The following is a 22,584-nucleotide window of genomic DNA, read 5'->3' as shown; positions in this document are numbered from 1 at the left end:
TTAATCATAACCTCATAGCAGATAAACAGAGTTTTAATTTGTAAGAACCTATGTTTTATGTTTTAAACATAGTTTTTATTTCAAATATACCAGCACATTGGACCTGTTATAGCCAAAACTTTAATCTAAAAAGGAAAATATGCCCATGCAATGTGTTATTTATTCCATAGACACGTCTACATTCAATACGACTCTACAAACTACAGTCAAAAAACATAACTTTGGGTTAAAAATTTATAACATTTTGTAATTCAGGTTTTCGGTACTACAAAGCACACTATTACTACAAAGTACATTATTAATCAATTGATTGTCGAATTTGATGGTTTTGTCTTGTAGTAAGAATAATTTTAACTGATATATTGTTTTATAGTTTTACGGAATGACATAAAAAATATTTTTTGCATCCATAGTTACTAAGATAATTCTACTCTGGACCTTGTTAATTGATGTTTGTCGATAGTCAATGCGCAATGTTTGTCGATAATTTTTTTATGAAATTTTCTATAATATAATTGATTTTATAACGTTGTAATTAGACTATCTATTTAAAAATAATCTTGTTATTTCGTTAGTACACCAACCTGCACGACCTTACACTATTGCAAATAAAAGCCTAGTAGAAAAGAGGACGTATTAACAATTTAATACAAACAGTAAGTCTTGTGTAGTGACATATACAAACGTTCTATAGTTGCGAGGGCGAGGTAAACGCTCGTAAAACTTAACATTTACCGCCGGAATGTAAATAGTATTGTCGAATAGTTAAGGAACATGCGCGGTATGGAATAACACGATATGGAAGCCCAAACGAAAGTCGTTTCATTAAAAATTACGTTACTGACGGGACTATAAATAGTTATATTGCTGTGTAGAAATAGTAATATACACTTTAAAAAATTAATGCAAAACATAAATCTATTCTTCACGACGGGTATTTAATTTATAAAACAAATCAATATATGACCTATCACACGTCCGTCTGGTAAAGACTACTGGAAAAGAAACCAAAACGGTGAGGTGGTCAGGGTACAATATACCGGTGCTTCAAAATGACATCATAATATGTCTTATCAAGGAGTTAATAAACTACAATATACATTTTTGTAAAAAAGGAGTGAAAACTTCAGCGTAAGTGTATCAAGATACAGTCTTGGATCATGTTGTGAAACCTCACAGCGATACACTTTTTAAAAACATACCGTGGACTTTCCAGCAGGATTCTGCACATGGTCACAACCAACGTTCCGGACTTTATAAGAGCTGAAGAATGGCCCTTATCTAGCCCATACCTGTTAGACTTCAAATTATGGTCAGTTTTAGAAGACATGGCCTGCTCCAAACGACACGGTGACATAGAGTCTCTTAAAAAAACTTTGGAGAAAGCAATGACAAAATTGCAAAATTTTCGGAAACAGAGCGTCATGGCCATGTGTTTGGCACATTAAAGGCCTGTATAACAAACAGCCAAATGGCCATTTCGCCATTGTCGGTGCTATTTTTTTTTGTTGATACTTATAAATATGTAGGTACAAATTTAACTAATATTACATTAGTTCATTTTTAAAAAATGCATTTTCATTTGTAACAGAACTTATGACTTTTCGTTATACATGTTATATTCTGAGGAAATTTAGATATTAATTTTTAAATATGTGTGTATAAAAATAAAACTAGTTTAGAACGTAATACGTTACGCAAATGATGCAATGATGCCCCGTGAAATTATTTCAGGTTACGTAAACGTTATACTCGTATAACAGGTAGGCTATCATACCGTAAGGGTAAAGTGCTTTAGAAACAATTGAAAGCTGACATTTGGGTCACAATGATACCGCTCTGACACTACTTATAACTTGCTCCCAAACTCATTGTACATAATACTATTATTTTTGTAAGCATCATGAATACTGTTACAATAACATATTTACAATACAATTCTTCATACATACATACCCCACAATACTTCTATCACATACGAAATTCCAAAATATATGCTATACAACCGAAGAAAGACATATTAATTATGTTTATTATATTTTTAGGATTATTCAAAATTCCAGAATTCCACTTGTAATAATCAATGACTGAAAACCTTAACTTTGTGCCATAAAACGTATACTATTAGAAATGAAAATAATTAAGTGTTGAACAAATGCTGGCGTGAATATTTCTTCTCGTGTGAGTTAAGATGAAACCTCCAAATTTCACGCCCTTCGTTCAAGGGCTATTAACGACATGGATTCTTAAAAGTTCAAATGAATTCTAATCTAACTGATGCTGTAGAACAAAGTGCCTTTTATTGTTCCAAGTTACATAGGATGAAAGCTTTATAAGATAATAGAAGTCTTAATCGAATTACAATTACTTAAGGTTTTATATTCATAAGCATGAAAAAATAAATAACGCAAAGCTTGCAAAGTTGCACAAAGAAATCATGGTTTCAAAGTGAATCCAATAAATAAAGTGTAAGCTTTTCTTCTGCTTACAATAATGCAATTCTTTGGTCGTATTATAATTTGATTTAATTTCATTTACGGGATGTAGATATATATATTTTGTGTGCATTACTAGCACTATACAATCAAATATTAGGGAACGAAGCTGATTGTAAATTCTATAATTTTTATACAGAAGAGACTAGTTGCCTTTCTTTCCACCATTTCGTCTGACATTACTCGCGGCGAATTCTTGTTTACCGCAAGGATAAGTTTTGACAATTTTGGCATTAACATATTTTGTCTTTATCTCAACCACAGTTCTGAGTTTTTTTTACACATATTTTATACTTAATTTTATATTTTAGTAAACATTATTTAAATTATGCATGCTGTATTTGGTAATAACGTATCTTATACTTTTGTTAGTACAAGTAGCGTTTTAGTAATGTTACCGAGTATTACTTGTTAGTTATAAATAGAATTTCTAAGTTGTTTAACGTTACGTTTAACTTACTTAACTACTACGATTTCTTTCAACTTTTATCAACTCTTCTAGTCTATCGTTGCATTGTACAATATGTTTCATTGTGTGATTGTATTATTGTAAAAAATATTGATTGGGAAGAAGAATTTTTTAAAAAATTACTTATTATTTGTGGTATATATATTACACAACCCAACTTAGTATCAGTTATATATCGTAGAGGTACAACGGATACGTAGCGTTATTACTTAAATTCTATAGTCGCAGCACGTACACATAATAGTTTCTATAAAAACTTACACTTAGTTGTATGACTCCAATATTATTAAATACATTTATCACTTTTATGTTAAGTTACCTATGTAACTACTAATAACTTAAGTCAGGGAATCAATATATTTTTTTTTAATTAATAAACGAAAGTATGAAATCAATTACTATTATATTTTTTTATTCAATTAATATTGTACATAATATATATTATAAATTTTACAGTCATAAATAGTGATATATTATATAAAGCAAAAAAAACATTCCAACCGGCTTTGTCTTCATAATTTCCCTTGATACCACTGCAAATAATAACAGACGCCTTCATTTTATCTTTCAATAGCTCTACTCAGTTTGAGTAACCCGATATCAACACTATATCTGAACAGCTCTTGAAAAAAAATTGATAACTGTTTTTGGTACAATTCTGATAGCCGAGTGTCGTTTATCTAATGTAAAATGGAAATACATATCAACTACAGACAAATTATGTATATGTTATTCTATACTTTTTTTAATATGTTACCACCAAACACGAATGTTATATACATATTAAAAACTTCTGAAAGAACCTGTCCTGGACAAAGCCGCCCACTCTCCTATTCGTTCGTCCACCTCTTTTTAATGAATATGCTTATATTGTTTAATTCAACATTGAAGCAAATGATACTAAAATCTGACCGGTTTGTTTCTTTGCTATTGAGTATTTAGGTTAAAACTTTATATATTCATGGACATCGAAACCTGACTGTCTAGTATACCTAGGGAATACCAAAAATGTTTAGAAAATGAAAAACGGCCTAATGTAGAAAATTGCCAATAATTTTACTGTTTATCGAAGTAATCTCCGTTCCACTCTACACATCGTCGCATTCGATGGAACCATTCTTCCTTTGGGGTCTTTTCTATGGAATTTTCGTACGCTTTCTTCATCTTCAGGGCTTGTAAAGCGAATATCCCGAATTTTATCTTTAGTTCTTGGGAATAAATGAAAGTCGCAGGGCGCCAGGCCAGGACTGTATGGCGAATAACTCATTATCTCAACATCTACCATAGTCAAATATTCAAGTGTCCGTTTTGCGGAGTGCGCTGAAGAATTGTCGTGGTGAAGGAGTAACCTCCTTCGAGGGCGCTGCTGTCAATTTTTTTCCAAGACAACAGGCAAACAGCGATTGACATACCAGTCTGCAGTAAATGTCCTTCCCTTTGTAGCACAACTGTCGCGAAATGACCTTTCCGACCAAATAGTGAGGGAATCATCTTTTTTTGCCTTGGTTGGCCGATCCTCGAAAGGAAACACCCACTGAGCTGATTGTCTTTTGGTTTCGGGTTCATAGAAATATATCCAGCTTTCAACTCCTGTGACGATGTCAAATACTGTATTTGAGTCACCGCCGTTGAACTTATCTAACATTTGGCGACATTTAAGTAAACATTTTCAGTGTTACCCACGTAAAAGTATACAATAGACTTACACGTACATTTATTTTAGCTGCAGATTTAGTTTTGACATCTAACACGCCGTCAGTATGCTTTGTATATAATACATAATTTTTTTTTTCGAATCCAAACAAGAAACTCGAAAGTACCACTTAATGCAAATGCTTTTAGTTGCGCGAGCAAAAGTATCCATTTTCTTTTTTAGATTTTCTTTGGCTTAAATCATTATCTCGGTTATATCTAATAAAACTAGTTATACGAGCATATTTAAAGCATTATGTGAGTAACGTTTATTATAATTGGATGAGATAGAACAGTGTATCTTTGTTTACTGGATATAAGCTCTTCAATTTATACTTGCTATAAAAGAAAAAGATGAATTAACAAAAATCAGAAACTTACCCATAAACAGCTCTCTTTCGTCCGACCTGTATTAATAAACATAATATTTAAAAATCAACTTTTCATTTAACGTAACGTTCACTAATAAGATCAATATGAATATTGTGGCAAACACGCTTTTAATATCACCTGAATTTCGGGGATTTCCCGATCACAGTGACAAATTATCGATGCAGATTCACAACTCAATCATCATATTAATGTATTATCAATATTCTGATTTAAACCAAAGCACAATATCGACTAAGTTGCATCCGCAGCGCGTTTAAGTTTAACTGTTTATTTAAAAAGAAGATAGTAATATCTTGGAAGTAATTCCAATCAATTTCCGCTGTTTCATCTAGGTATTACTAGGCGTTGATTATAAATCTAGGGAAAAATGTCTAAGATATATAAAGCTATTTAGTGAAGTTGTTTTGTTATCCAGACTGATTTGTTTTTTTAATTAAATAAGATCTTAAAATTAACGTTACAATTACGATTTAAGGACACAACTAAATTTTCAGCTAGATCGCGCGAAAGACACCTAACGTGAACTCGTACGGCATAATTTTAATTTTTTTACTCTACGATTATTAATTGCTCAAGGTTCTCGACTTTTGTTAAAACACCCCATTTTTGACGTTCATAAGTGTAATGTACACTATATATATGACTAAATGATTTTGACTTTGACTTTATGTTTTGACCAAACTTCAAAAATGGAATGCACAACTACCGCCTCTCATCACTCACTGACTTAAGTTACTTATCAAGGTTGTTCGACTACTCCCCCTCTATCTGCCGTTGAATTTTTGTGGTATGAAACTAGGAGACCGGGAGACCAATGTACGCTGATTATCTGCAAGTTGATATTAGCAAAGTATGGCGTTCATCTTGTTTTTGGGTCTCTGGACTAAAACTTCTACTTCACCAAATTGCCACCAGTTCTTGACGCTAAACCAAGCGAGAGCGGGTTGGAAATCTCGCTACGTATCATGGTTTAGGATGGCCGTTGGACATATTTTCGATATAATAAACTTCATTTTGAAATATTGCCTAAATATTATTATAAATATTACATTTATTTACGAAATTTGGTTATTTTCAAGTAATTCCTTCTAGACTCAAAGTGTAAGTGAAGGTTCAGGGTATACCGAATGTTAGAGATAATCTGCTAGCTTAGCTATCTTCACGGAAGTGAGTTACAGTCTTGCACTAACGTTAAACAAACATGCCATAGGCCTCCAGATAGTTATTCAAGACGGGACATCAAGATAGGCCGCTGCTGGCAAAATGATTACTTTACATTGTTTGATACAAACCGTTCTATTGTTAGAAATGTCTTCCTTAATGTTAAACATTTTGGTTTTAATCTTCTTGTATTTTAATTATACTTTTAATTTGAACCTTCATTATTGCTTAAAATATAAATGCTCATGTATCAATACGTAAAAGTTTAATTCCTATGACGTAATGTATAAATGTGTACACATACTTTGCAGTTTATGTCATGTTTATATCCTATACATGTTTCAAATGTTTTAGTAATATTCATAACATAAACTTATAAGTTTGGCATGTGAGGCAACAAGGCGCATGTCATAAAGCTATAGCTATAGCTTTCAAAATATCAACATATTATTGCATCGTCATTGGCACGAGTAAATTCGATGACGGAGCGAATACAATAATCTAATAATGGCCTCATTGTCATAACTTAATCACAGTGAGGCCAACAGTGAGGGTAAAATATGTAGGTTCGATAGTACAATATTGTAGTCTACTAATACAGAAAAAAAACATCGTATAAAAAGTTGTAGTATCGTAAATCAGCGCGCCGGGAATTGAAATGTTAAGTAAGATACGTTGCAATTTTCGGTGAGATGTTTCAAATTACGTCAGAATTTGACCATTAGAATAAGTTTAAGTGAAACAATGAAATACCAATAGGAGTAAAAATACTAGTCTATTACCAATCATTTATCAATCTATTATCTATCATCAAATTAGTTAAATATACCTAATAAAAAATATTTCATATTAAACACAGAATAAATTAAGATCAATCAAGTTGTAGACTGTAGTACGGCGTCTCGCGGGCGGCTCGACAGGCCGGGAGCTGCGTGCGCATGCGCGGAGCCCGGGTCGCGGGATGTGGGGGGCCGCGCAGCCTCCCGTTGCAGCACTCCGCTGCCGCCCGCTGCCCGCATCGATTCCTCCCGTGTTACGCGACACGAGCGAGCACGAACGCGCCCTCGACGCGCACGGCACGCGCGACGCGACGCCCCACGCGCTCCCCCGCAGGAAGCTCCCCAATCGCTCCCAGGTTGCAGGTTACCGCGCTTACGTAACTTACAGGTTTCAATGACATCGAACTTTCAGTTTTCATTGCATGAGCACTTTCACTATTCATAGATCTCATATCATCTGGACGGCTTACCACTTACCCATTAGCATTCCTTCGCGCGGTTTCAAAAACAAAAAGTCTATCTAAATCTAATCTAAATCTAAAAGTCTAAATCTAACTTGGACTTAATTTTCCTTACGGTCATCTTTGTTTAACGCAACCTGGTGTTTTATTAAATTTAAAGCCAAGTTCTGTATCTGCAGAAATGTTCTATTTTAAAATATTTAAATAAATTTGTGGCATTATTCATCTTATTGTTTTTATCACTCATTAAATCATCGATGTCTATCATTGTTTAATTTACTTGTATACCCTAAAATTCAAATCAATACAAACTACTTTACATCATTTATCATGAATCATATTAAACACTTCATAAATCTTCTATTTTTATCTTCTTTATATTTTGTTATTACTTTAAATATTAAAATATTATAGTAGTATAAAGTTCAGAACAAATTCATTATTTAATCGTTAAAACTATAAAACACATATTATTGAATTCTTTTGTTCTTTTATATCATCTGTTAATAGCGTTACTGTCCGGCGCTCGTGAATCCCATTGTTTGCTTAACATGTTACAGTTTTATTATAAAACATAACAAGAACTGAACTACAATTTGCTTTACGCAGAATAAAACATAATTTAAAATTAGAAGGTAATTCTTTAAAAAATCAATCAAATCGTTTTTAACCATAAGCAACAAATAGTGTATTTGGATTTAAATTAAGACAATTACGAGACATTTGATAAAAAAAATTCAATGCCTTGCTTATTGTCTCTGTCTCATTTCTATATTTGAGTTATATTATTCGGCCCGGATTTGCACACATAACTTACATTTATTAACATTATGGGAGCAATTGGTGATCCTCAATACATGTTGTAGTAATGGTAGCGGTCGCTTAGTTTCGGTAAAAGCGTGTGAGCATGTCGTCCGAAAAGGAGAAAATGGCTGCGTTTGAAACAAAATCACCTTCTAATAAAAGCAACTGTACCTCGCCGGGGAAAAAAGGTAATTTGTAAATATATGGTCGTTTATAAATGTACACAACCTGAAATATAATTGAATATTTTGTCTTGTATATTTATAATTTACTACAGATTACGACAAAAATTTAAAGATATTTGAGGCTAGGCAGTACCTTTGTAAATCAGGGCTAACTTAGTGGGAGAACATTGTGTATTTAAATATAAGGGATAGATATAATGCATTATAGCTTTCTGTTAAACGATACATTATAATTTCAAAAGCTACAATTTTATTCTATAAAAAGAATAACTAATATATTTATTTTTTTAAATCATCAAGTACTAGCAATTTGAATTAATTGTATATTATTGTATATTACTTTAAATTATACACTCAAGTATATAAATATTTTAACCACTGATTGACCAGTTACTTTTTTATTTTAAATGTAGATAAAATATTAAATACAGATCTAGAGATGTATGTTACCAAAGCCTTTGAAAAACCTCATAACCGAGGAAAGAGGATTACGATTTAATAACAACGTAACTTTGTACTTATTACATTTCAGCTTCTGTAGATAAATTATATTAACAATAAAGTTTAACTCATAAGACAATTTTCTATTCTAAAAGCGTAAAAGAAAAGAAATGGCGTATGGTCTTGGTTATTTTTTTTCAGAAAACATAGTATTGCAAAAATATACATTTTTATGACATCTTTTGCGCAGCTACCTTTAATTACTGAGAAAAATTTTTTTTTTTATAATCTTTGGTCAATATAAGGGAAAACTGAAAATAAACCGAGTCTTTGTCGCGACTTGATAGGTTTCTCGCCTTGAGCTCGGTAAAGCTTTCCAATCCGTTTAGTAGACAATATTTTAATTGCATAAACACACATATTGAATAGAATATTTACAATGCAATATCGTGACCATAGCTTGTCAATAAGCAATAATAATATTATTTTTCACAATAAAGGAACTCCTAAGGTTCTATATTTATTTTGAGCGTAAACAATGTTAGTAAAAATATTGAAAATCACCATTAATTCAATATTTGTTACAGTAAATTTTTAAAATAAAACTACAGCGACAACAGATTGCCTATAACTTTATTTTACGGAAAATTTGGTCTTCATATTTTTCACTTTTCAGGCATAAATGAAAGCTTAATAGGATGCTTTTTTGTACAAATAAAATCGGAGGCACTGTTTATATAAAATAATCAGAAGAACGAAACGATTTTTGTATTTTCTGCCTTTGATAATTACATCTACTCAAAATCATTCCAAAAGTTACACATTTTCCTCTCAATGCTATCGCTCGTAAAGTTCTGAATTAGTATTCGCTTAAAAGTTTTAGAATTGAATCTGATCTGAAGTTCAACTAAACTTGGCTTTAGATGAAATGTTAATTGCTTAAAAAAATTATCAGGAATATTTAACGACTGGTTTTACTTTAGTAAGGGTCTTTAAAATAAATACACAATTTAGTGAAAAAATAATGTTCAATAAACAAAGCAAATAGTTAATATCTTTTTAAATCTGAGAATACTGATTTCGCCCTGTAGGTAAAACTAGTTCAAGAAAATTGCAACGCTCAAAGCTAAACTCTGAATTAATTAAATAATCTTTAATAAGAATCCTTCGAAACATCTGGAAAGCGTTATTTTTTGTCACTTACATTTTTATTACAAGGTATATCTTACGACAAGGTATCGTATTACATTACGTTGAAAAGCCATTGTTGATTTAGAAGAACGTGTTCATAATAGAAATATCTTCTTAAACGTTACTTAGCTGACGTCAAATGAATTAATTCAACGACTGGAAAAATAAAAGCCTTAGAGGAAAAACAGATGTATGCCTTTTATTTTTTGCTTCGTTTTATCAGTGCGATAAAAAATAGTCTTAAAAAATACATTTCAACAGTAACAGTGACGAATGAAATGTTCATCAAAAGGAACTTGCCTCTTTGTGAATCAGGAACATTCTGACAAGCTGTTCTCTTTGTAATGTTCTAAGGAAACTCGCATGAAATGATAATCTTATAGAATAAATAAAGTTTTAGTATTCATCTATTTTACAAACTATGTACACAATCTGTGTTTCTCATATTAAAGTAAATAATTTATATATATACATACTCGATACATATCGAATGCCACAAACTTTCAATTGTGTACGCATTTTAGAAAGAACACTAGATATCGTTTGCTTAATAGTTTTTATTACATATGTATGAAAAAGTCATGTTTATTTAGTATAATAACTTTTGGTCCCCTGTGGTTTTTCAATAGCTGGAATTATCAACACGAGTTACTATATTATTATTAAACTGTAATACGACGATAAACATTATTTTATTATTTTCCTATACATGATAAATATTAAAATCGAAGTTAAACAGTGGATGTTGTAATATTTACTTGTTTATTGTTGGTGTCTAACATAGGGCTGTCAAAACATGTTTTTAATGTTAAAATTTATATATAGTACACTACTATTACATTTTAATGTAAGAAACCATTAGCTGGCAGTTAGGGAAGCTCCAGTCAGGGGCTTAAGCTCTCGTATAAATATTTAAGTACCGTCTGAGGTTTCAAGAAGTCATTTAAAATTGAATGCACCCGACCTTTGCTTTAGTCAATACAAAAACCGCTCATAAACCTATATGTTCAACGTTCTTCAATATCTTTATTTTTAAATACATATAAATTAGTAATAAAACCATTACAAACTTGTATTATAACATTAGTTATTTTTTATTAAAAATTCTCAGCTTATCGTATTTAAATCCACAATAAACTCCTTAGACGTATAAGAGTAATGGTTTAATGATTTTAAAGTCTAACTTTATCAAAAAATATGGATAAAGTTATATATTAAAATGTTTCTGTTTTTTATAATATTGTTTACATCGCTGTAACGACTGTCTCAAAACATCCAACCAAATCATTATAATAGTGTTATTAACCATCGCCTAATAAGCGACGTGGCGGTAGATAATTTACAAAACATTATAGTAAATATCCTTAAAACTAATCATCTGATGACAAAACTTTTTGTACGGGACTAATTCACTACAAATCCAAATCATTGGACATCTAGATCAACCATGAACGGAGGAGCCTTTCTTGAACATACACAAAAAAAACACGTCGAATTGTAAATTCGATTATTTAAGTCGGTTAAAAAACAGTTAATTTAAACTTCAAACTTAAATAATTACCAATAAACTGAGTAATAGATGCCTAAAATGTGAAAGGCATAAATGCCTTTGCTCCAATTTCGGGCATACGCTAGAATAGAAATCGATTTGATTTAAAGGGGCCCTTTGCGAGATAGCATAAATATCGGACGTCCTCAACACCAAATCACCTTGACTGGACACCAATTATTTCTCTTTGAACATTTTATTGTAACGTTCTCTACTTAGCCAATCGCTATTATTTATTAAATGGTGAATGTAACAATGTTTGATAAAAAAGACTATTGCTCTAACTTTTAAATTTAGGTAATTTGATGTTATGAGTACGTAAGGTTGATAACATATTAATATTTATATAATATTGAGTAATAACAACAAATTCAACAAAGCGCGTCACGCTCCTCCACATCAGCACTAGCCCCAATATCCAGCTTGCACTGGTTTGTTCTATTTTGTACTGACCCTCTAGAGGTTGATCATTTAATAAAAACCTAAAATCAGATAGCGCACCGGGGTGGGATAATATTCCCACACGATTTCTAAAACTCGCTAGAGGTCTTTTAGTACCTTGTCTATGTCAACCTATTACTAAAAGGGATATTCCCGACAAAACTTAAGCAAGCTATTATTGTACCAGTACTTAAATTAGGCGATAAAGACAAAGTCAATAACTACAGACTACTAAACTACATATACATATGCATTAAGCAATCTAAAACTTGATCACGGGCAAATATTTTCCTATGAGGATGATACAGCTGTACTTTTCACAGGGCTTAACTGGGCAGAAGTAAAAAAAATCAACGATAGATGGACTGACAACTATTGCTAAGTGGCTTGATTTAAACCTTTTGTCATTCAATAAAGAGAAAACTAACTATGTATGTTTCAGAATTTCTGATCGAACTCAACCACCTAAAGGCTTTCAAAATTAAAATACATAACTGCGATATGCAAAGAGACTATCAAATATTTAGGCATTCATATAGACGAACGACTATCATGGTAAATTAAGGACTGGTAGATTAAGGAAATTAACATACATTTTTAAAATTTTGCGACACATTACATCGGATGTAATACTCACAAAAATTTACATAGCACTCGTTCAGTCCGTATTGACATATTGCATAAACATATGTGGAGCGGCCAATAAAATAAACTTTTTGGAATTGGAACACATAGGGTTCTATTAAAACTCATGCTGTTCCGGCCATATAGATTCCCATCGGACGAGCTTTATCATCTCAGCCAATTACTATCCGTTAGGAAGCTGTATGCCCTGAGTCTTATTTTAAAAACACACAGAGCGCTACCATTTGATAGGGTCTTCTTAAAAACAAATGGAGATGTTGTCGTCGGTCAGACCGTAAGGACTGACTTCGCCAGACGCTATATGCAAGCAGACTATATCTATAATAAATTAAATAGGCTGCTTAAAATCTACCCGTTCACTGTCTACCATCTAAAAATACGACTAAAAGATTGGCTTATGAACACACCCTACGCAGTGTTAGAGCTTCTTCTGAGACCCAGTATGTAGTAGTGAGTGACTGAATGAATAAAATGTGTAACTTTATTCATTCACTCACTCCTCACTCATGCACTCAAGCGTGTTGATAACAGTTGAAAAATCAAAAACCGCAATAAATAAAATAAAGGATGTAATTAAATTGTATATAAATCTACTTTAAGGAATGTATAATTAAGTTTGTTATGGAAGAGCTGGTCACTCTGATACAGGTATTACTTACTTAAAAGGATTCCCAAATCTTACACATTGTACTTCTTATCCATATGTACTTAAAATTTATAAACATATATTTTTTTTTATTAATAACACTGCGCATTTTGCTTGCATGTGCCTGAGTCCTCTATCAATGTGTATTGATCTTTCTGGATTCATCTCTTTAAAACCCATGAAGTTGCTCTATAATTTCGATCCTGTATAAAAATAGGGCAAGAAAATAGAGTACGTTTTGGAATCTTGCCAAACATTTCTCCTGCAACGAATTTATGGACAAATCTAGAGGAAAGCGAAGCTGAAAGTCAATTAGTGTCATCCTGGCTTCGACACGTAACAATGTTCAGTTTTAACAAGAAACTTATTTTCATTTCTAAGTATTTTCTTATTGAGTTAAAAGTTTCACAACAGCGTGAATGAATTACGGTCTAGGACGTAATAACGTTGTTCATTCACTTAGTGATTTTGCCTTATGCAACAAACATGAGATAAGGGATGAAACTGTTTTGTTCCTCAATCAACGCCAAAGTTGTGGATTTTTCATTTTAAAGGTAAAGGATATTTTTTCCTTTAACAAACGTAACGGATTGAATAAAAATAATTGAAGCTATATGTTGCTAGTTTTTACGTCCCATCGTTTATAAACAACAAGTTTCTGCTTTGGTTTGTTTTCTTTTTCAAAGAACTGACTTGTTAAGATGACGAAGCTTAATTATTTTGTCGTTCGGGCCACGAACTGTGTTCAGTAATGTTATATAATTCACTTACAGACCATATTGTTTACAATAAACTAATCAGAAAAAATACGAACTGCATTTTTACAGCTGTAAATCGTCCGCTTATTTCGAAATGTGTGTATACATATAATAAATCAATATCACGCAAATGGCGGATAAAATCAGTTGTAATGAAGAACTCCGCAGACGAGGAATATTAATTTAAAACTGTGACATTTATCTAAATAAATTAATGACTCGGTTATAAATTGCGTAGGATGTATTCAACGAGTGTAGAAAACTCAATTACTGATGATTTGATTCTATGCAAATGTCAGAGTTTGACCTTTTCCTAACTTAAAATTCGTTTACTGCCAGTACTGTTTATTTAAATGTCAGATAACATTACTGATTATTAAATATATATATAATGAATTATGCCTTTATCCCCTTTCAAAATAGCTCTTGAATGCCTCTTTTTCTTATTCCTAATAAAGCTTACTAAATATAGTTATAAAATATTAATTGAGAGTAATCAAAACCAAACATAAATATTCCATAAAAAGAAGAGATATCTATAATTTTGCTTTCGTTGACGAATTTCTCAACTATATTTAACTTTAATTTTTAACTAGAACAAGCCAATATTAATATTCAGCGCCAACACAGCTTAATCCACTCGCTCGTCAGTACTTGTGAGCTTACAAAATTTGCAAATCTGATATGATTTAATAATGAGCTTAGCGTGCGCTACATTGTTGAAACCGTTTCATCCTTTTCTATTGCGTACACTTCATTTACTTGCTACTTGTGACAGGAAAGTTTTTCCTCATAACATTCCGAGCTCGCAATAACTCACAATTTATGTTGACTACTGTGAACGAAATATGTTGCTCGGCTAATGTGTGCCTACCAGGCAGTATTTACAAACTTGGTATAATGAAAAATGAACTAGCTATTAACGTATAAATGATAATTTATGTTTCTAATATTCAAAAGGATGGGGTTTCAACAGCAGATAATTATTTTGTTCACTATACCTAGGTAGCACTAAAATGTTTAGAATACGAAAAACGGCTTAAAGTAGAAACTTACCAATACTTTTATTATTTCTCGAAGTAATCTCCGTTCCTCTCTACACATCGTCGCATTCGATGGAACCACTGAGAAAAGCAGTGGGCCCATTCTTCCTCAGGGGTCTCTTCTATGGCATTTTCGTACTCTTTCACCGCATCTTCAGGGCGTAAAGCGAATACCTCGAATTTTATTTTAAGTTCTTGGGAATAAATGAAAGTCGTAGGGCGCCAGGTCAGGACTGTATGGCGAATAACTCATTATCTCAACACCTGCCATAGTCAAATATTCAACAGTTTGTTGCTGAAGCATTGTCGTGGGGAAGGAGGATCCTTGTTCGAGGGCGCTGCTGTCGAATTTTTTCCAAGACAACAGGCAAACAGCGATTGATATACCAGTCTGTAGTAACTGTCCTTCCATCTTCTAGCACAACTAATGCGAAATGACCTTTCCGACCAAAGAATGGGGCAATCATCTTCCTTTCCTTACCTTAGTTGGCCGATCCTCGAAAGGATCCCACCCACTGAGCTCATTGTCTTTTCGTTTCGGGTTCGTAGCAATATATCCAGCTTTCATCACCAGTGACGATGTCAAATACAGCATTTGAATTACCGCCGTTGAACTTATCTAACATTTGGCGACACCACTCCATACGAAGGTGTTTTTGGTCGTAGCTTAAAGTATGGGAAATCCATCTGGTACAAAGCTTCCTGACGCCTAAATGTTCGTGTAATATTTTTTGAACTTGACTTATACCAATGGCTTGCGTATCTGCTGATAGGTCACTCTCTTATCTTCCTCTATCATGCGTCGCACAACACTGATTTTATCTTCAATAGTCGCTGTTAAAGGACGTCCCTCACGCGGATCATCATTGAGATTGCTACGTACACATTTAAACTCGTTAAACCAATTTTAAAGAGTGGCACGAGATGGGGCTTCATTAAAAAATGCTAATCGCAGCCTATCATAGCTTTGTTGTTGAGTAAGCCCACAACGAAAGTCATAATAAATCATTGACCGACAATTTTCTCGCGTTAGGATCATTTTTACGTGTAACAAGACAACAAATGACAAATGAATGCAATATACTACATTAGGTTACCAAAGAGTTCTAAAACTGGCCAGTTCTAAACATTTTCAGTGTTACCCACGTAAACACCTGTTTTTAACTAGTGAATCAATTAATTATCAAGTCAAGTTACCCCTTTTACCCTCATAGCTTAAACTATGAAAACAGTTTTGTATGAGTTAGTTAGAGTAAGATGTTGGTTTTCATTTGAGGCTAGTTATAATAAAATAAGGAGGTGATTTGTACCTATGTGGTTATGTTGTTCTATGAGTAATGTTCCAATTTTAAAGCAAAATTATTTGTCTCTTCATTTAAAATATACCTTAAATACAAATATTAATCTATTAACCTTAATCTAGTGACGCAGGAGTTTTATAAAAATATTTGATTATTGATGGTTAATTTTCGCTTGGGGCAGGATTTGGCTGGCTGGCCAGGATCCAACCATTGCTGAGCACTTCCGATTATCGTAAAGAATCCATTTTTCATCACAGGTAATGATTCGGTTTAAAATACCTTCATTATTGTGCCGGTTCAGTAATGTAAAGCAGCAGTCGATGCGCGTTTGCCGGTTTGCTTCAGTCAATTCGTGAGGTACCCACCTTTCAAGCTTTTTAATCTTCCCAATTTGCTTCAAGTGAATTAAAACAGTTTTATCACTAACACCGCAGCCTGCAGCTAACTCGGACGTGGTTTGCGATGGATCTGCTTCCACATTAGCCTTCAATACTTCATTATCAACTTGGGTCACAGGGCGTCCACGGGGCTTGTTCTGCAGGTCGAAATTTCCAGAACGAAAACGTTGGAACCAAAAACGAACTGTGTTTTCTGTTGCAACATGACCACCATACACATCATTCACCCTTCGAGTCGTTTCCGCAGCACTAGTGCCACGGCGGAACTCGTACACGAGTACGAACATAATGCGATACTTTAAATTTTCCATTTTGTAAAATGAGTGACGCAAACAGAAAAAAACAGAAGAAAAAACAAATGAATGTCGGTCATCGAAGCACAAATACATGAGTGAATAGCTGTACAAATTTGAATTTGATATTCCTAACCAAAGAGGAGGTATTTGAGGTCAAAGTGGCCAGTACGACAAAACGCCAATTTCATATGTAAGGACCTAATATTATATTACAAAGATATAATATTAAAATTTCCTTGTTGAAATAAATGGATGGCTTTGTATATTTTTTTTATTTAACTTACTCTTGAAAATTAATTAAAAACATGTAGGAACTGGTTTCAATATTTACTACCTAAAGTTCACTTAAATTTCTCGTTCGGCATATATGCCATTACGAATATCCTCCCGTCTACACTGTACTAATGGCTGTTGAGAGAGAATATTTGAATTTTCCCTATTAGATTATTTCGCAAAGTAATAAAACTAATGTGGTTCATAACTGTGTTTTAACTTATATTTTAGGTCCTGATCTTGTAGGACTTTCGAGGCACTAGTGAACTTTATATCTTTATGACATCTCTATATAATTTTAGATGTCTTGAAGTTGCAGAAGGTATATATGAGATTTACCCATGTGTCCTACATGGGTGGGGTATCGAAACAAACAGAAACTGCTTTGATAATAATTTTCTACCTCAGTCAAGTAAGCGCTTCTTCTTAACGTGACTACTATCTCGACAAAGATATTATTGGTCCGGTAATCGAATTTGGCCTGAATTATACACACCCTTTAGCTTGTAGGCATTACCAACAAGGGCGCGGAGTCTTAATAGAAAAATGTGTCTTTTTATCGATTTATTAATAATTTACTCCATTAACATTGAAATAATACGTTTTTATTATTGACAAAAAAAATTAAAGGTACATATTTTAATATTTTTAATGCGTGAGGTAGTATTCTAGAAATGGATTAAATTTAAGCAGTCAACTGAAAGCCTTTCTGACGTTGTATGAAATATTGAAATTACATATTTTCAGTCGGAATATTTACACGTTGGCTGAATATTTACTTTGGTAATAAATTGTTGCGTTCACGTTTTCACTCGTTAATCTCATCGGAGTAGTATTATCATAATATTTTCAACCTATTAATATATTCGTTTGAGCAGTGTTGGCTTAGTGGGTTCAGCGTGTGACTCTCATCACTGCGGTCGTGGGTTTGATCCCCGGCTGTGCATTAATAGAATTAAACATTCGCTTCAACGGTGAAGGAATACATCGTGAGAAACCGACTTGCCTTAGATCCAAAAAGACGATGAAAATGAAATATTACATAATACATTTGCATTATGGATGTAGCACACTAACATATTAGATGATGTTTCTTTTGGTATGTGGGCTTGTTATTCGCCTTGAAACAGATACCAGTTAATTTTAACGAATTTTTGTTACATTTATACAGTAAATTTGTACTGAGTTTGGTTAACAATTCGCCAATAAAATTTATTTAAAATATTAACGAGTAGTTTCCGAAAAAAAAATCTAAAATTCAATTGACGTAAGAGGTTAATGTCAGTTGTAAAATAATGTCCAGATTGTGTGTGTGGAGAGTTTAACTCACTTCACTTTGCAATGATTTGTCGAAAAATGCACTTTCGACCATTAGCAGCACGAAATCCAATAAATTCAAGTCGGATGACTTTCGAGTTTTGTTACTTTTATGAAAATGAAATGGAATACCTGTGTTTATGTGATATATTTACAGTAGTAACATGTAATAAAAAGACTGCCACATCGTCCACCAGTGTTGTATAAAAATTGCCAAACAACGTCAAAACAGTATTTGCAATTTTCAGTCATCACAATATTCACAAACAGAATGGTTTGAAATATTCAATCGAATCTCGTGATTGTTTTGCCAACTTTTATTCTTTCACTTTTTGTTTTCAATGTGGATGTTATTTTTTTTGTCACTTATTATTTATTTTGAAGAGTTGTAAGTGTTGTGTTTGCTCATACTGTCTGCGTCTATTTTCACCGCTACATTATTATTTATATGTACTGTTGTTTTTTCCTAAGTGCGGCCTTAATAAAAAATGAAGTGAAGTATAAAAATGTAACAGATTCAGAAAGACTCAGACAAAGTTTTTATAGAGAACTACTATATATCAGTTTATTAAGTTCGCACCAAAGTCATTTCTAATTACGTAACAACTATCTTAATGGTTAATGTTCCTATGTGACAATCGACTGTGCCATTTTAAGCAATTAATAGCATTTCACTGTGCTATTAACATTAATAAGTATTTAACTAAATCATTAATCCTTCATGTACGCAAGTTAAATAGTGTTTTTGTGTCTATTTATAAAATTCTCTAATTATATTCAAATAGGTTAAACTCAGTACATCGTGTCAATTTATAAAAAAAAAACAATTGTACCTATGTACATAATCCCACTAACAACTTTTACCATATTATATAATGTTTCAACAATATACTAACAAAGCTTCATTTAAAACTTTTAGGTATCGTAGGCACGAGAAAAATATTTGTTGAATGTTTTATAAAAACTCGGCAGCACCACAAAGCCTAACGTCACCAACACAGAAACCCAATTAACTGAGCGTTTAGAACTTAGAAAATAATATTTATTTTGCTGATTTCTTTTTACTTTTTTTATTTTCTACTCATAGGTTTAGTGGATACATGATTTCATTATATTAGTATAATTTTATAATTACTTTTTTGTTATACGTGAAATATATATAAACCACTCGTTCCTTCATCACAAAAGTTAAGCTTAAAATTACTCCAAAATAATGAAGATCTTTTACGCTTATGTGAATAACATTTCTCCAGATTGCTTGTAATCCTATGATTGATTAATTGCTTTTCATCCAATATCGTGAATGAATATATATTTTATATATAATGTCACTTACTTATATTTGCCATCTATAATTATAAGAATTAAAATTAACTCTATAATTATTATTTACTAGATAGTAATTTTGTTTTTTTTAATGTAACTTTAACATTGGTAGGTAAAGGTCTGAACTTTTGTCATGAAAATAAGAGAAACGTTTGCCTTGAAACGTTCCTGTTTAAATGCTACCCTACATTATAAAATTACAAATTAATACTAAGAACTTATACTTCAATCTGCAATTAGCTCTCAGAATTGGATCAATCTGGGCATTGCCTGCAAAAGAAATGCATTGCAATTCGAAACTAAGCTGAGTTCGAAATGGCTTAAAATTTTGTCATAAATACGACCTACTTGTGTTGTGTAAGTAATAGTGGCCTGCCAAAGCCTCACCACCCCTGGGGGGACAACTTCACAACTCCCAACTAGTTTTAACTCCATCTCGAATCGATCAAGATGGTCATGCTTCTCAGCTTCAATTTATCAACTGGAAAATCTTTCCAAAGTTTATATTAGTGTGTACGCTTATTATTTAAACCATGACTGGTGACTGTGTTATAGTTACACATACACCGTTACCACTATAACTTGGATAAATTAAAACTAAATTAAAAAAATATTATTTTTCAGCGTTTCAATACATAACGCATTATATATTTTTATAATTCTTTTATTTTGTAAAAAGTGGCGTAAATATAATATTTAACTACGAAACCTTATTTCCATACGCAGTAAACGCGTATATGGCATTCTATGCCCGGCGAAACAACATGTTCCACTGTTAAGTTTCATTGTTTTACTTCTTTAATTAGTAACAAAACAGATACTGAAATCTGCTCCGCCCAGTAGGGGCCCAACATACATTGATATTACTGGTAAACTAATACAACTTGTGTAATTGTTTCAGGAGATACCGATGACCTGGCAAAAGATAAAGATAAATGTTGCGACACGAATCTGTACCTTTACCATGTAAGTAAAATTAAAATAAATCTTTAAATACAAAAAAATGAACCTTTGGCGGTTATTTTGCTTTAATAATACTGCAAATGTTTTTCGTTATCTAAAGACAGTAAGATCAACCTTATTCTTTAACTAGCAATCTAATCCGTGCCTACATTTTAATTGCAATATAAACGTTAAGTACATATGAGAACGGGATATTTATCAAACAACGTTGAATTTATTAAAATAGTCTAACAATTTGAACTGAGATGAAAACTGTATAAAATTTAGTGTAATTATTCAAAAAGTCTTTATAAATTTTGAATGTAGATTTTAAAATGTTCACGTCATCGAGTTGAATCTGACGACATCCAAATAACGTTTGCGACAGCCAATTTGAAGGGATTACGACGAAATCGAAATAAATCGAGCGCTTTATTGAAAATCCATTTAGGATTACGTGCCTGCTACGTTCCATAGATCTCATAGCACTCGTAGCTCAAGTAGCTGCGCTACTGACGCGCGACGTAGCTCTTCAATTTTACAAAGATGTAAAAATGATATATTGCACCAGCGTCTATTCAATTGAGTTTAATCAATCTTTTTAACAGAGACACTACTTATTGCTAAAATTCATGTACTAAAACTGCGGTATTTTCCCCTTTTAATTCCAGCTTAAACATATAAACGCTAAGGTTACTTTACGGCTCATTATTTAATTGTCCAAGAAAATGTTCAGTCTACGAAGCGTGAACAAAATGAAAACGTTGGCATTTTAATGAATATAAAAATGCTCAACTCAGTGTACATTAATGGATTACGGGCGAACGTAATTGAGAGTGGTATCAGTTTGGAAGTTTAATTAAAGCCACTCGTTTACCTGGCCGGTTGTTTGTACGAGCTGCTGAGCGATCGGCCTAAATAGATTGTCAAAGTACCCTTCATTGGAGGTCGCTCATCGGCGGAAGGCCAGACGAGAGCTTTGTCAATAAGGAACGACGTTTGAGGTCAAGCCTTCTTGAATGTGCGACGTCTTGATTAAATTATGCGCACCTCAGACGGACATTTTGCTGTTTTATGAATTTCAAAGATTCTGCGTTTTTTATTCAAAGCGTGCAAAGGATTTTGCATATTTTATGTATTCCCAGCGTTAGTTTTTTGACTTTTCGGTTTTAATATTTTGCCATTTCAGAAGTTTTTGCGCATTCTGAAATGGATACCTATTGAAGAGTGCATGTATAATATATCCGTTCGTTCATTCAAACTAAAGGTATAATTAACATTATTGAATTCCGCTTAAACTTTTCAAAAACTAATGAACAGTTAAGATATTATTGATTTAAAATTAGCAAAAAAATATTAATACACTAAGCTGAGTAATTGTCCACTTATAACTTCGTATTTACAGTGTTGTTTAACTATTAAATCTTGCAACAAATTGGCTGAAAGTTCGAATGCGAAGTAATGAGCTCTATTCGAGCCGGTCGTTATGTGACGTGAACTGAGCCTAATTCCACGTCAACGCGTGTTCTTAGTGTGTTATGTTAAAATTGCTCTATAAAAATCGTACAATACTTCCAA

The 22,584-nt window shown here is 32.6% G+C and overlaps 1 protein-coding gene across 9 annotated transcripts in view; it reads left to right on the top strand.

Moving 5' to 3' along the window:
• LOC123716729 (solute carrier family 12 member 4) overlaps positions 1-22,584 on the top strand; it is a 165,126-nt gene that overhangs the window by 127,730 nt on the left and 14,812 nt on the right. For 7 of the 9 annotated variants that reach the window (XM_045672607.1, XM_045672609.1, XM_045672602.1 and 4 more), the window contains one exon: positions 20,966-21,030. In XM_045672607.1, coding sequence (XP_045528563.1) covers positions 20,966-21,030 — 65 coding nt within the window. Of the gene's footprint in view, positions 1-7,228; positions 7,378-8,316; positions 8,443-20,965; positions 21,031-22,584 lie in introns of those variants that run through there. The other 2 variants (XM_045672606.1, XM_045672605.1) reach the window with 2 other exon arrangements.

The sequence above is a fragment of the Pieris brassicae genome, chromosome 11 (genome assembly GCF_905147105.1).
Source record: "Pieris brassicae chromosome 11, ilPieBrab1.1, whole genome shotgun sequence".
Lineage (NCBI taxonomy): Eukaryota > Metazoa > Arthropoda > Insecta > Lepidoptera > Pieridae > Pieris > Pieris brassicae.
Note: the sequence above shows the minus strand (reverse complement) of the source record. Positions and strands in the feature narration are given on the sequence as shown.